The sequence below is a fragment of the Ostrea edulis genome, chromosome 6 (assembly GCF_947568905.1).
Source record: "Ostrea edulis chromosome 6, xbOstEdul1.1, whole genome shotgun sequence".
Lineage (NCBI taxonomy): Eukaryota > Metazoa > Mollusca > Bivalvia > Ostreida > Ostreidae > Ostrea > Ostrea edulis.
Window position 1 is genome coordinate 10782914 of NC_079169.1, and position 15366 is coordinate 10798279.

At 36.0% G+C, this 15366-nt stretch overlaps 1 protein-coding gene across 1 annotated transcript; it reads left to right on the forward strand.

The window, feature by feature from the left end:
- LOC125647683 (uncharacterized) lies at nt 1-9709 on the forward strand. Its single transcript, XM_048874457.2, has 7 exons — nt 1-404; nt 4538-4722; nt 4949-5084; nt 5160-5246; nt 5591-5632; nt 7249-7321; nt 9122-9709. The coding sequence occupies exons 1-7, from the start codon at nt 347-349 to the stop codon at nt 9651-9653; spliced, it is 1113 nt and encodes a 370-aa protein (XP_048730414.2). The 5' UTR covers nt 1-346; the 3' UTR covers nt 9654-9709.
- Nucleotides 9710-15366: the final 5657 nt, after the last annotated feature.

Consider the following 15366-nt stretch of genomic DNA (forward strand, 5'->3'; position numbering starts at 1 on the left):
AACAATTAATCTTACCCAGTATAGCTCACAATAGGGGTCGATGTTGGTTGTTTATATATTGTTTATAGGTGTATATATTTCTCTAGAATCTTTAACTCATATGGAGATGTCACCATTGCCGGTGAAGGGTTGTAAATTGTAGGCCTATGCTCAGCGTTTACGGCCATTGAGCAGGGAGGAATTTATCGTGCCACACCTACTGTGACACAGGGCCTCGGTTTTTGCGTTCTCATAAGAAAGATCGCCCCATTTAGTCGCCTCTTACGACAACCAAGGTGTACTGAGGACCTATTCTAACCCAGATTCCAACAGACTCGGAGGAATTGAATATAAAAAGCGAAAACAAATGTCACAGTACGCTGTCCTCTGTTTTTGGATGGTAGCTACAGCGGTCTCTGTGGTCGGTGAGTATATTCTTTCATATTCTGTTCATTCCTTACTACTGAAACAGAGGGTTATTTTCATGTGGGTTTTTTTTTTTTTATCTCAGATTACAAAATACCAACTATGACGTCACAATCAAAACTTGGTATTTTCAATGTTATCGATTGTAACGTCACCATGAAAACCATCGAAAAGCAATACTTGTTGTTTATTGAAGGCTGAAGAACAAAACATTTACATTTGCCAATGCATTTCTTTATATGACAATACTAATGAAATTGACATTCAATATTTGATAATATGAAGTCGGTCACATGATCAGATTTACTTACGTATTAATACAATCATCGATTTAAAAGTCATGCACATGTACTTTAATCTGGCTTCTTGCTTATGCAATGCAATGGTGGATTTAGAGCCTCCTTTCACCACAGAAAAAAATGGGAGTAAAATTCCAGATTGGCACCCATACGATGACTTTGATATGGGCCTCCGAGGCGTATTGGTTAGGGCATCGCTCTCAAAATCACACTGCCTCTCACCTCTTCTCGGCGCGGGTTCGAATCCCGCTCGCGCCGGTATGTAAGAAAGTTTCCCAATTTACTTGCGGAAGGTCGGTGGTCTCCTCCCGGGTATATTGTATCTGGGCTCTCTCTTCCATCAATAAAAACTGGGAGCCACCATATAACTGAAAAATTGTTGAGTGTGGCGGAAAACATCAATCAATCAACCAATGATATTGGAAGTGAAGAAATGGAGGCAGAGTTAGATGTCTGTTTAATTGATGATGATAAATTGTTATTTCTGGGCAACAGCCATCACAGCCCGGCCATGATCGAGACTGGTTTAGAGGCTCACAATATTATGTTCTCAAGTAAACAAAAACTTTATCGGTTCGTGTTTATTTTTTCGTATACACCATGGAGGTAGAAAAAAAGCATCCTACGTACACTTCGTCTAAATATGTCCGATCTTACTACCATCAGTCCTAACGATGAACATCTGTTGTTTCCGTCTAAAACCCTGACAAAGAACTTAAAGTTAACATGATCTATCTCTCCTTCGTCAAGTCTTTTAGATCCACTGAATTTCTGTCGAAATCTGTGTTCAACACATTTTGCGTTTTCAACATCGAGTAGGCCAACGCCACAGTTCCTTCATTGCTGATTGACCAAATTACTTCTGGGATGTAATTTAATCAGCTTTTCTCATCTTCAACTGAGTTGACTTGAATTACCTTTATTTTACACCAGTTTCATCTTTTTTATTCCCCAAAGACGTCTCCATATGAGTGAAATATTCTCGAGAGGGACAATCAATCAACCTGAACTAAATATTCATACATCATATTCTCTTAAATATTTTTTCAAATCATTTATTCGATAAATATCTAACGAACTATATTTTGTGTTGTCCGATCGTTATTTCGGTCATCTGCTACATAAGTATGGAAGCTTGATAAGAACACAAATCAACATAGAAATGGGAATATAAGAAATAAGATATAATTCTTTGAGCGAATTGGAATATGTTATGAAGTTAATACGTGTGATCAAATCTACTATCCCCTTTTCGGGTATTATAGGATTTTATCATGTGACCAACATTATGTCATATTCCAATGACACTGAAAAATTGATGTCTTATTTCTTAAGTGCAGTCAACATAATGACATTTTTTCTCTTTCGTAAAATATCATTTTTATTATACCGTCAACTTCATTTACAAAGTATTATACCATAAATGACTTTGAGAGTGTACTATGACTTTCATTTTTCCCCCCACCATATCATATCTGATTTTGATATCAAATCAGAAAGGAACACATCTAGTAACACATAGCAGAAGAAATGCGGAAATCCTACTAAAACAATTCAAGCCAGTTTTCACAAAACAATCGGATCTACCATCAACTCGACTTAATAAGAACACAACCATCAAGCTTATCATCATCAACGAAAATGGCATCTACAAATTTCTCTCTCAAAAGTCAATGTATCTCAGCATCCAGACCAAATACAATACTCAACGAATGCATCCATCAGTGCGCACCAATCTTTAAAACCGTTACGCAATGCTCGTTAGACACCACAGGACCCCCTAAAGACTGGAGAAACATCAATATTTCCAGCATATTTCAAAAAGGGAGATAAACATCTAGCAGAGAATTATCGACCTGTATCCATAACTTCTGTCCCATGCAAGATCCTTGAACATTTTATATACAGACATCTTCTTGAACATGAAAGGTAAAGATAATGAACAGTAATCAATCTCATAGCTCCTATAAGCAATACAAAATAGAGTTAGGCAAACACGGATCCCTGGACACACCAGAGGTGGGATCAGGTGTCTAGGGGGAGCATGCATCCCCTTTCAATCGGTCACGATCGCCGTGAGCCCTATATATTGATCAGGTAAATGGAGTTATCCGTAGTGAAAATAAGTGTGCCAAGAACGGTCTAACAATCGGTATGAAACAATACTGACTTTAAACGTCTAGAAAAAAGTAAGATCTTAACCGATCTCAATCATGGTTTTAGATTGGACCATTCCAGGGAAACGAAACCCAGCTAGTAACAAACTTCAATGATTTCTTCTTAGAACATGACAAAGGAAATCAAATAGACGTAACAATATTAGAGTTCTTCAAAACATTCGAAAGCATTTCACATAAACTCCACCAATATGGGATACAAGGTAACGTTCACAATTGTGGCGATCAAACATCCTCACTAAAGGATATGAGAAAACTAGTCGATGGAAACCAATCATAAGTAACATCAGTAGACTCGAGCTCCGTGGTGTCACAATCAACAGTTTTAGGCCCGTTAATATCCCTTTACCACATATATGACCCCCAGACAGTGTCGTCGTTCCGCTTCTTTACAGATGACTGTCTGCTATACAGAACCATCAAGAAAAATGAAGACAATAATATACAACAAGACCTTAAAAACCCTTGAAATGGGAGATGTGTTTCAAAGTCAAAAATGCTATATTCTATCCATAAATCGATTTTCATCAAAACTCTAAGAAATGTCTAAGCATATACTTCAAAGTGTACAGGTCTACAAATCTTGAATTATCTCAAATGGAAAAAACCAACATTAACAACACAAACAATACTTGCTTTCTCAAAAGAAATTTAATAAATGTTCCAGAGTGCAGAAAGGTCGCATGCATATCACTTGTAAGATCGATCATGGAATAAAGAATAACTATCTGGAACCCGAATCTACAAGGTGATATCAATAGATTAGAGAATATCCAAAGCAAATCAGTGCGGTTAATTGGACGAGAGAACCGGGAACCGTCAGGAAAATAAGTTAAGAACTAGAACTCGAAATCTTGGAAGAAAGAAGACCGTACCGTCTTTATCAGCTTCGAACTTTATTAAAACCTGAAAAGAACAATCCAGTCTAAGAAATTCTCAGACCATGTGTATGTAAGCACCAACATCATAGAAAACGGTAATTGCAATAACACCAAGAGCATAGCGATAACAAAACAAAACTCTGCAGTAAAACACTCGTTTTTGTGACCACCGTTATTCAGTGGAACCATATACCAAAGGAACCTGCCGACTCTGTAGATTGATTGATTGAATATTGTTTTACATCCCTCTCGAGAATATTTCACTCATATGAAGATGTCACCATTGCCGGTGAAGGGCTGTAAAATTTAGGCTTATGCTCAGCGCTTATGGCCAATGAGCAGGGGGGATCTTTATCGTGCCACACCTGCTGTGACACGGGATCTCGATTTTTAAGGTCTCATCCGAAGGACCGCCCCATTTAGTCGCCTCTTACGACAAGCAAGGGGTACTGAGGACCTATTCTAACCCAGATCTTACTCTGTAGAGGCCTTAAAGCCCACCCTACGTTGTTAAAATGTATATTTCTTTCTTGTTTAGACATGATCAAAACAGAAACGTTTTCAAAATGTAAGGATTCATTTTCAGGTATGTATACACTGCCGCTATTTTTGTAAGGCATAGTTCCTTAAAACATCAGGCAGACATATTACTTAATTGTATTTGCTAATGTCCTCAGTAGTTATGCATATTCCTATCGCAAGGGTAACGGTATGAATATGCTAAACGAAACAGTTTCTTTAAAGTTGAATTTTAAGAGTTTTAATTTCTCCACAGAATGTAATCCTAAATGCGGGAATGAGATCCGGAAGTCCAAAGGGACCATTGTATTGGGAAGGCCAAAAGACTCACACTGTACGTGGACTATAGTCGTATCGAAAACCCGTGGTGTCACTTTCCGGATATCAGCTCTACGAGTAGCGCAGATAAATCGCAACACATGTCATGACAGCTATCTCAAGGTAGGTGTTAGTGCTCCTACTGTAAAATCAAAATTTTCTTCGTGGTGAAACTGAATTACACCAAAGAACAAATCTTCAACCGCGAATTCGATAAACATGCTATTTGTCAAACCACACAAGAATTGATCCACGAAAATAAAGGATTTTTGCGTAAATGTGGTTGGATTATAATTCTGTGGTGTGTATTGTATTGTAATTATACAGCGTTTTAAATTTATTTTTAAAGCTGGAAGAGGTTAGAGGTGAAAGGAGGACATTACTGAAGGATTACTGTAAATCAGTACCACGTGATTATATCAAAACGCGCCATAACCAAGTAATGGTGTCGGCTTACAATGTCGGATTTAAGCTTACCTGGAATGGTATGAAAATTTAATTACGTTTTCATCACCTATTATCTATCGTAGCTGTTGTCAATATTTTAATTATCACTATAGTTAATGTACCAAGGGGAGTCAACCGAAAGACAGTGGAAACGTCTACAGCACTGGGGAACCACGAAACCACTGTAAACACGCAGAAAGGTACTCATCAGTACTGTAGATAACATCACTTTATTTTTTACACTTTTGCAAATTTCTCTTTGATCTTCCCTTTTTCTTTTTTTAATATCAAGTCTGCGCTTTCACATAATATAATAATGATAATAGTGTGTGTGTGTGTGTGTGTGTGTGTGTGTGTGTGTGTGTGTGTGTGAAATCTAATAAGAAATGATAAATATATATAGATACCAAAAGTTTTAATATTTCATGTCATTTAGATCATGAGGATTACAAAAGTGATTAATCAATTCGTATACAGTAAAAATACATAGAAATACATTTTATTCAATAAATAAACTCTGTAGATCTAGTGTTATATCTTACAGAAAGCGTCTTCCTCAACCTCCTGAAAGAAAAGAAGTACATCGGTAATGAGGCATAGTATATCATGCTAGTATTCCATACCAGATTAAACATAGTTTCTTAACTTACTAACTTATTGAGGGTAATATATATTACGTATAGTGTATGGTGATTTCCCCAAAAATCGCTAAAAATGGAAACTAAAGGTAGAGTTTCTCTCGAACGTATTGAAAAAAACCTCAAACTGTGACAGACTATGGAAGTCACCACAAGAGACCAAGTTTATACGCATGTTGACTTAGATGTCGAGCGTAATTTATATTAAGCATTTTGATTATCATAAATATCGGTATTACTGACTAAAATATCGAGAATAATTTACGTTATCCATATTTACTTACATGTATATATTGAGGGTTATTTACGTAAAGCATAGTGTACAAGAATCTTGATGTTTAGTTTATGTTGCAGTTTGCAATTACGTACTCTGTCGACCATTTATAGTTATATTTCAATTAAAATTCTACATGTACTTAAATCAAAGTTATTGTTTGTTTGTTTAACGTCCCTTTGAGGATTTTCCACCTACATGTAAACGTCACCAGCTCTAACTGATTTAGACCCATACTTATCACTCAGGGTCGTAGCAGTTCTTTATCGTACTACAGCCTGCTATGACACGGGGCATCCGTTTCTGAGCGGAGCTTGAACCAAGGAGATCCAGGTCACTTTAACCACTGTGTTTAATTTCGAATATGTTTTCAAAATGTGTAATAGAAATATGTATCAAAAATCACAAACCCCTGTTACATTGTCCTGTGTATTTATGAAAAGCCTCCCTCTTTTCATTTTGGATGACAGAATTTTTAACCGAGTTGCAACGAAGTTGAACTCGGCTTTTGGTTTGGTGGAGCGGGCGGGCGTTAACAATTGGTTTCCGGATGATAACTCGTAAAGTTTACAAACAAATCAAATGAAACTTTGATATATTGTTGGGTACCAGGTAAGGAAGACCCTTATTAATTTTGGAGAAAAATGGTTAAAAGTCAAGGTCACAGTGACCGAAAATAGAATGAAAATTTCAGAAAAAATTGGTTTCCGGATGATAACTAAGAAAGTTTAAATCCGAATTAAATGATACTTAGAGATATTGGTATGTACCAGGTAAGAAAGACCCCTATTGATTTTGGAGAAAATAGGTCAAAGGTCAAGGTCACAGTGACCGAAAATAGATTTAAAATTCCAAAAAATTTGGTTTCAGGAGGATAACTCGAAATTTTTTAATTTGAATCAAATGAAACTTGGATATATTGTTGGATACCAGCAAAGCAAGGCCCTTGTTGAATATGGAGGAAAAAATTCAAAGGTCAAGGTCACAGCGACCGAAAATAGATTGCAAAATTAAGACAAATATGGTTTCTGGACAGTAATTCGAAAAGTTTAACTCCTAAACTCCTTTTAAAAATGTATTCACAAGAATTTATTACAATATATCCAACAATTAGTTCTTCACAATTATAAATATGCCACATCATTCCTGACTTTACAATGTATCCCATGCAACTCGGCTCATGCACCCCTGGGTGCATATTTTGATTTTGTTGAATTATTAAATGCGTTAAAGTATACATAGATTGAGCAGACGACCACCTTTATCTCTATTTTCTTCTGCGTCTTTCAGTGTTGGCGGTGGCATCTGGAATGTGCGTCACTTTTATCATCATCTTTGCAGCCATGAAAACATGTGCTAGAAGGTAAAGTATAGATTAAAAATTGTAGAAGGTTAGGTATAAATATTGAAATATATGTGTTAGAAGGTAAACTATTTATATCACAATATATGTATTAGATTTGTTGATTGTTTGTTTTACGTCCTGTCGAAAATTGTTCAATCATTTTGAGACGTCACTAGTTGTAGGTGAAGTACCACAAATTTATAGACCTATGTTTAGCGCCCAGGGCCGTAGCAGTGAGGGTTGTTCTACGTGCCAATATCTGCCGAAACACGGGTCCTCCGTTTTTAAGGTCATGTCCGAGAGACCCGTGATTCTCACTTTTGATTGCCGAGCGTTTGGCGAAGGAGCAATCACTCCTGTGTTTTACATCTTAGTTTGACGCGACCATCTACATATGTAAGTTACGAAGCTATCGCGACCGGTAATATGTGTCAGAAGATAAAGTGTATGTATCTAAATATGTGATGTCGTTATTCTTTGTGGCTGTTAAGACAGTGTCGTAGAGCTACATTTTCAACAAAGGCTATTTATTGATTAAGGTGCACAATATTTGATTTTCCTTAGATCTGAAAAGCATACTGTTTTTTTGCATATATCAAAAAAAAAGTTTCAAATCCGATTTATTGTTAATGAAAGGTGAAGATAACGAACAGTGATAAATCTCATAACTCCTATAAGCAATACAAAATAGATAGTTGAACAAACACGGATTCTTTATTTTAAAATTTAAACCCCCCAGAAGAGTCAAATCTCATGCATCAGAACATGGGAAACGTTGCTGTTTTTTGTTTAGCAGATATCAGCGTTGATGTGTATTGTTTTGTTTTTATTGTTTAGCAGATATCAGCGTGACGTGTATGGTTTTGTTTTTATTGTTTAGCAGATATCAGCGTGACGTGTATTGTTTTGTTTTTATTGTTTAGCAGATATCAGCGTGACGTGTATGGTTTTGTTTTTATTGTTTAGCAGATATCAGCGTGACGTGTATTGTTTTGTTTTTATTGTTTAGCAGATATCAGCGTGACGTGTATTGTTTTATTTTTATTGTTTAGCAGATATCAGCGTGACGTGTATTGTTTTGTTTTTATTGTTTAGCAGATATCAGCGTGACGTGTATGGTTTTGTTTTTATTGTTTAGCAGATATCAGCGTTGACGTGTATTGTTTTGTTTTTATTGTTTAGCAGATATCAGCGTTGACGTGTATTGTTTTGTTTTTAATGTTTAGCAGATATCAGCGTGACGTGTATTGTTTTGTTTTTAATGTTTAGCAGATATCAGCGTGACGTGTATTGTTTTATTTTTATTGTTTAACAGATATCAGCGTTGACGTGTATGGTTTTGTTTTTATTGTTTAGCAGATATCAGCGTTGACGTGTATGTTTTTGTTTTTATTGTTTAGCAGATATCAGCGTTGGCGTGTATAGTTTTGTTTTTATTGTTTAGCAGATATCAACGTTGACGTGACGAACAGACAGACAAACTGACGGACACACACACACACACACGAACAGACAGACACACACCAACGAGCAGACAAACTGACGGACGGACATCGTTCTATCGCATAAACTCTCTTTTTCTTGGACCATTATGATTTACAGCGAAGTAAGGCGCTCGGGAAAATCGCAAAAGTCTCATGGTAGAGTTTAAACAGTTGGGTTTTATTTAGCGAGACTTTGATATAATGGGCGAAGTTTAACAGTTGTTAAATGGTTAAGTTTAAATTGTTGATTTTTAGGCGAGACCTGGTTTAATGGTTAAGTTTGGATTGTTGATTGACTTGGTATAATGGTTAAGTTTAATTTGTTGACTTTTAGGCGAGACCTTGGTGTAATAGGTGGAGAAAATCATGAGATGAACGTTACGTCAGAGATGAATGGTCAACTAACCACAAGAAAGTCAGTGCAGGGGGTGTGCGAGGAGATTTATCGACAGGAGGATCATTACGACGACATCCACATCGATAAATCTGATGGTCAGAGTGGTTACAGCAAAATTTCTAGACAGAATACCAGTAGTCGCCATCAACAGAATGAAGGGAGGGGAAAAACCACACATACATGTATGGAGGACCGTTGTCTTGATCTATCAAGCGTTTGTAAACAAGAAAATGGAGACGATCTGAATGACTATATGAACCAGTTCAACCACGGCAAAAATCAGACGGAACGTAGAAAGGAGAACCGGCGTAACAGTGCGTGCCCTTCCCTTACCGAGAGCACCGCGGACAGTACCTTGTACGTCAACAGCTACCAGTTCATGAGCGGAGCGCGACGTAGCACGTCGTGCACCCCATCCAGCTCATCCTCCGACTCTGCGGAATACGTCAATGTTACCGACGCCATCTAATTAGCTTTTACATACTCATATGTGATGTAAATATGTATATAAAAATGAGATCTGTTGACATTTTTTTGTTTTACTTCGAAACGAATTGACAGACACAGGATTAAACAGTTTGACGATTATCACGTTTTAAAAGATAAAACAAATTGCCAAACGCGTGTTAAGGTATTCAATGTGTAACAATAGGATAATAAACATTTTTGATGGTTTTAAATCAAAACAAATGTTTATTGTTAAATAACGATGAAAGTGAAGTAGATGAAATTTACATAACTGGCAAATGATTAGAAGCTGACCTTTTTGCACGTGGAATTTTTGAAAAGAGTTATCTGCCTTTTGTAAACATGAGAAAAATCTTATTTTCTGAAAATGTGTGTGGTAACGATTAATTTTATTCATACTTTCATAAAGAGAAAGTGTATGTAACTTTCTACCAAAAGATTTGTGTGAAAATATGATTGCTTTAAAAAATATTGTAGTGAAATATGTTCTTCCCATAGACTTCAATGTTAAATTCTAGGTGAAATAAATCATGCAAGCGGTAAACAAAATTTTGAAATCCATATTTTTATTTGATGACCCCTTCAAAATGATACCATGATAACAAAAATACCACCATCCATTTATCAGGTATGAAATATGGTCGTTATACATTGAATACCTGAATCGTCAGTGTGATAATGCCGTGCTCAAACTTACATGTAACATCTCTGTGATCTCACAAGTCCGGTCGATATTATTTGTGTCTTCAGTCAATAATCAACATATTGACCTACATTTAAGTCCATAATTGTATATTTCATGTATATACACCAAAACTAGACGAGTGAGATACTAACGGCAAACTAACAACTCAACTTTATGGCAAACGATTTCAGCTTCTCCATCGTCAACTTCCCATATTTATGATATTCCATTATCACCTGCATATGTTGGTTATATCTCTCAACTGATTCGATACGCAAGAAAATTTTCTGCTTAAGGTCACTTTTTAAATCGAAGGAGGCTACTGACAAACAAGTTGATGGTGCAGGGGTTCCAACAGTTTCGTTTAAAGTCAGCATTTTACAAATTCTATGGTCGTTACAACGATCTAGTTTGCCAATACAACCTATCATTGGGTCAAATGCTGTCTGACGTGTTTCACACCGATTGTTAGGCCGTTCTTGGCATGTGCATACTGATTTTGACTACATCTGATATATTCAGGGGTCCGTGTTAGCCCAACTCTCTTGTTTGTATTGCTTATAGGAATTATGAGATTGATCACTGTTCGTTATCTTCACCTTTATAGGAGTTGTGAGATTGATCGCTGTTCGTCATCTTCACCTTTATGTGAGCTATGAGATTGATCACTGTTCGTTATCTTCACCTTTCATGCAAACGTTACCCCTCTTTACAAGGACACGCGGCTTCCTTCGTCGGATACAATGTACCCACGGTTGATTTACCCCCGGTCCGTTCCCCTCTGTGTTATTGTATGACTTTTGCGGATATTTAACCATAGCTGCAGAACTGTATAGCACTCTGAGATTGATTTTGAGAAATAAGAATATATAATGTATGAATTTTTAAAAATACTGAAAAACTGTCTAGACGTCTGTAGAAATAGAAAATATATTTTTACTGATTTAAAAAAATGTAGACGTCTACTTTACAGGGGCGGATCTTGGAATTTTTGAAGGGGGTGGGGGTGGTTCTACCATTAATTTTAGTTTTCAAAGGGGGTATCCACCCTCAAAATGTGTTATTTTAATCTTTTTTAAAAAGCAAAATTTTCTGACGAAATAGGGTTCCAATCCCAGAACCCCGTCCACTGCGCAAAGAAATTTTAAAGCAACATATTAAGTTCAATGTGCTGTATCGTGAGTTCAATGCAAGCTGTATTTGCAAAATATATTTTCCAAAGTAAATGGCTATGGATTTCAACCAACACCGGGTGTGTTGACTTATAAAGTTGATGATTTAGACTAAGTAAATGTCTATTATTCATCTTTTCATTTGTCAAGATAACGCCGGTAAATTTGAAATACACGGAACTCTTCTGGACGATATGAAGCTTAATTTGATAGAAATACCTAGAGTTAATTCTGGGATTTGACAGGCAGATACGCCGAGTCAACTCCGGTAAAGTCCAATTCACACTACCTTAAGTTGTAAGTCTTTTCCAAATTTTGTTTTATTTTTATCAGACTTTTAGAAATGATTCCTTTTATAAAGACCTTCGTTCCCAGAGGAATATTGAAATCACATCTAGCCAAAGTGTGTATCACGTATCCTCCGGTGTCTAGTACACTAGAAGTGATGAGAGGAATAGGATAGACTACATGAGGAAATGTATTGGTTCCAGCTGGCAAAGCTTGTAATAATTAAAATATATATCTTTGTAAGTTTCATTATTACAACTATATTTCAAACGAACCTGGCTTTAATTCCACGTTTGATAATTCAGCCTATATTCCAAGTTCCCTTTTCAAAGACAATATTCTTCAAAGTCATGTTTCAGTTTTAAACATATCTAATATCCCAGTCAATGGGACGAATGAATATGAATTACCATACCTACAATGTATACTGCATTCCAAAACTACACAAAAACCTTTACAAACAGGAGATACATTGCATAATTCAGTAAATGTTCTACCAGACCCCTATCTTCACTCCTCACGAAAATATTAAATGTCATGAAGAACTTCAGAAGTATTGTGCCACGACACATGCAAGAAGTGGTGTAAATCAAATATATGCCCAAATCAACAGCATCAAAATGTATGATTTTCCGACATTTTACACCACTATTCCTCATAATAAATGAAAGACTAGGGATTTGACATCATAGACTTTTATTTCTTTAATGAAAATGGAACACGAAAAGAAACATATCTTGTGTTCAGTTCTCCAAAAATTTACTTTATTTAACACCACTCTGATTCTATGCACAAGTAGGCTGAAGGTGATATTTTAAAAATGCTGGAGTTCCTTATTGACAGTATTTACGTACTCTTCGATAATGAGATCTTCCAACAGTTTGTTGGAATTTCCATAAGCACAAATTGCGCTCCATTATTAGATGACCTTGTTTTGTATTCTTATGAGACAAAATTTATTCAAAAGCATCTACATGCGAAGAAAAATTATCTTGCTGTGGCCCTCAACGTACTCAGCATTTGAATATATATCAGCGACGTATCCTCATTTTCATTGATATATCGATTCGATATAATATAATTAGTCCCCTACAGACGAAGGGGACTTTAGGTTTGCGCTCCGTCCGTCCATCCGCACTTTTTTCTGTTCTTGCAGATATTTTTATGACATTTAGTACGTTGCTTTTCCATAACAAGTTGCAAATCAAGTTCGAATTTCGTCTCGGTCCGTTGATTTTTACTCCCCTACTGACGAAGTCGAAGCCTGAGGGGACTTTAGGTTTGCGCTCCGTCTGTCCGTCAGTCCAGTTTCCCGTACTTTTTTCTCTGTTCTTGCAGATATTTATATGAAATTTCTAATTTCGTCTCGGTCCGTTGATTTTTTTAAAAAAACTTAGTTATGGGTCTTGGACTTAGAAAAATAGCATGGATTATCAGTTTTCCAGACTCTTTTGTTGTGCTTGCAGATATTCATTTGATATAAAAAAAAAAAAAAATTTCGTACATTGCTTTGTCATAACATGTTACAGATCAAGTTTGAATTTTGTCTCGGTCCTTGAATTTTTCATTAAGTTATGGCCCTTGGACTTAGAAAATTAGCATGAATTCTTAGTCTACATCCAAGTTTCTTATTTCTCTAGATAAGAGTACTACACTCATTAAAACTTCTAGCATAGTAATACAACAATGTAGCTAAATTATTCATGGTCACCTATTTATCACAGTTTATTGACTTGGTTAAAGATCTAAACCTAATTATGAATTTGTCTTTTTTCCTGGCCTAGTCTCTAATTGAATAGTAGTTGATTTCCAACCATTCCTATCCTGGTTCCCCAATTTTTCCTTTTACCATAACCTACGTAATGAACTTTGAATATTGTTGTGGTACAGTATTTTTGGCAACCGGTAGGGGACTATTATTGCCATGCAATACTCTCAGAATGCTTGTTCACTAAGGTATGGCCTTAGAAAAATAGCATGAATTATTAGTTTTCCAGACCTTATTTTGTTGTGCTTGCAGATATTCATTTGATATTTGGTGCATTGCTTTGCCATAACAATTTTTGGGTCAAGTTTGAATTTGGTCCCGGTCGGTTGATTTTTCATATAGTTATGGCCCTTGGACTTAGAAAAATAGCATGAATTATCAGTTTTCCAAACTTTTTGTTGTTGTGTATAAATAACTGCAATAATTGAATATCGAACATTTCTTTGGAAAAAGTATACCCATCAAAAAACAACTTGCAAGTGTTTATCCGAGGGTTCTAAATCCCTACATATGTCATCTATAGGCAACATTTCCGATACTTTCAATAGATATACCAAATTTGTTTCAGAGGTAGCTGCAGAACTGTAGCTCTCTGGGACAGGGTTGGAGGTTAAAACCGGTCAATAGAGAATTATTTGGTCATTATAGTCTGTGTTATTTATTTTAAATGTTTAAGTGACCATTATGGTAAATACTGTAATTCATAACATGCACTATCAGTTTATAATATACAAAAATTTATATGTCATAATATCAAATAAATAATGTACAAATGACTGTTGAATTGGGTAAGATGTAAAAGTTTCTGTTCAAATTCCTTAGTTTAACAAGAACTATACCTATTGTTTCAAATCTCCATTTTAATTGTTAAATAAACAGTTGAGGGGTGGGTTGGTGATGTTTTCATAACAATAACAAGCACAGTGGTCATCTCTGGTCCCAGTCTATACTTTTTAACACCTGTCAACTGCTTCCTGTGCTCAGGTATTGTCCAGCTACCTTTTATTCTTAATCTGTCCAGGTACATGTATTAATAGGCCTGTCTCCAATTGTCAAGCTATGCTATGAAAAGACTTAATTTATCTTTGCAAGAAATGTACAAAAATAGGAAAATGGACAGTTTAAATCACAATTGACCATTTGGGGAGTATTGACCAGGACGGTTAAAACCGCCCCTAAAACCGGGGGCGGTTTAACCGCCCAACCCTGCTCTGGGAAAGTATGAGGAAAGATCAGAGAATGTTCCTTTATTTTCTCAGAGAGTTAAAGATCACGCTACGCTCCACAACACCTCTGTTATCGTCTGATTTACAAGAATTTTGTAAAACAGATCGTCTTTAAAAATAAAATAAATCTGCATCATTTTCATAAATAAAACATAAATTTATGAGTTAAAAACACATTGATAGGTATCGAAACGCTGTAATACGTGCAAACTCCATATTTATGGAACTATTTTGTCTTCTCAAATGTATTAATTTCACTTTCACTTCGAAACTATGGACTCTACATTAGAAAAACTAGCGAGATTATAATGATGAAAATCTGACATTACACAAAGAACAGGAACATGTCTTTCTGTTGGAGTAAAAGACGCCATTTTGTCCGTGCGAGATTATGTGGTTAGCCGAACTATTTATCAGACGATAACAGAGGTGAAAGTGAAGCTTGCGTAGCGCGCCCTCTGGTGAGAGAATGAGCTAAAGATTTGCTGCTAACACAGAGATTGAAAGCCTTGTTGATGCGTCTCATATTTAAACATTTCCAGAATTTCTGTCAGCACTTGAAGATTGTATCATGG

Excerpts from the sequence above, each read along its gene's own strand:
- LOC125647683 (XM_048874457.2), top strand. The coding sequence starts at position 347 with ATGTCACAGTACGCTGTCCTCTGTTTTTGGATGGTAGCTACAGCGGTC. Across the intron at positions 4,723-4,948 it reads GTCATGACAGCTATCTCAAG|CTGGAAGAGGTTAGAGGTGA; the intron begins GTAGGTGTTAGT and ends TTATTTTTAAAG. Across the intron at positions 5,633-7,248 it reads GAAAGAAAAGAAGTACATCG|TGTTGGCGGTGGCATCTGGA; the intron begins GTAATGAGGCAT and ends TGCGTCTTTCAG.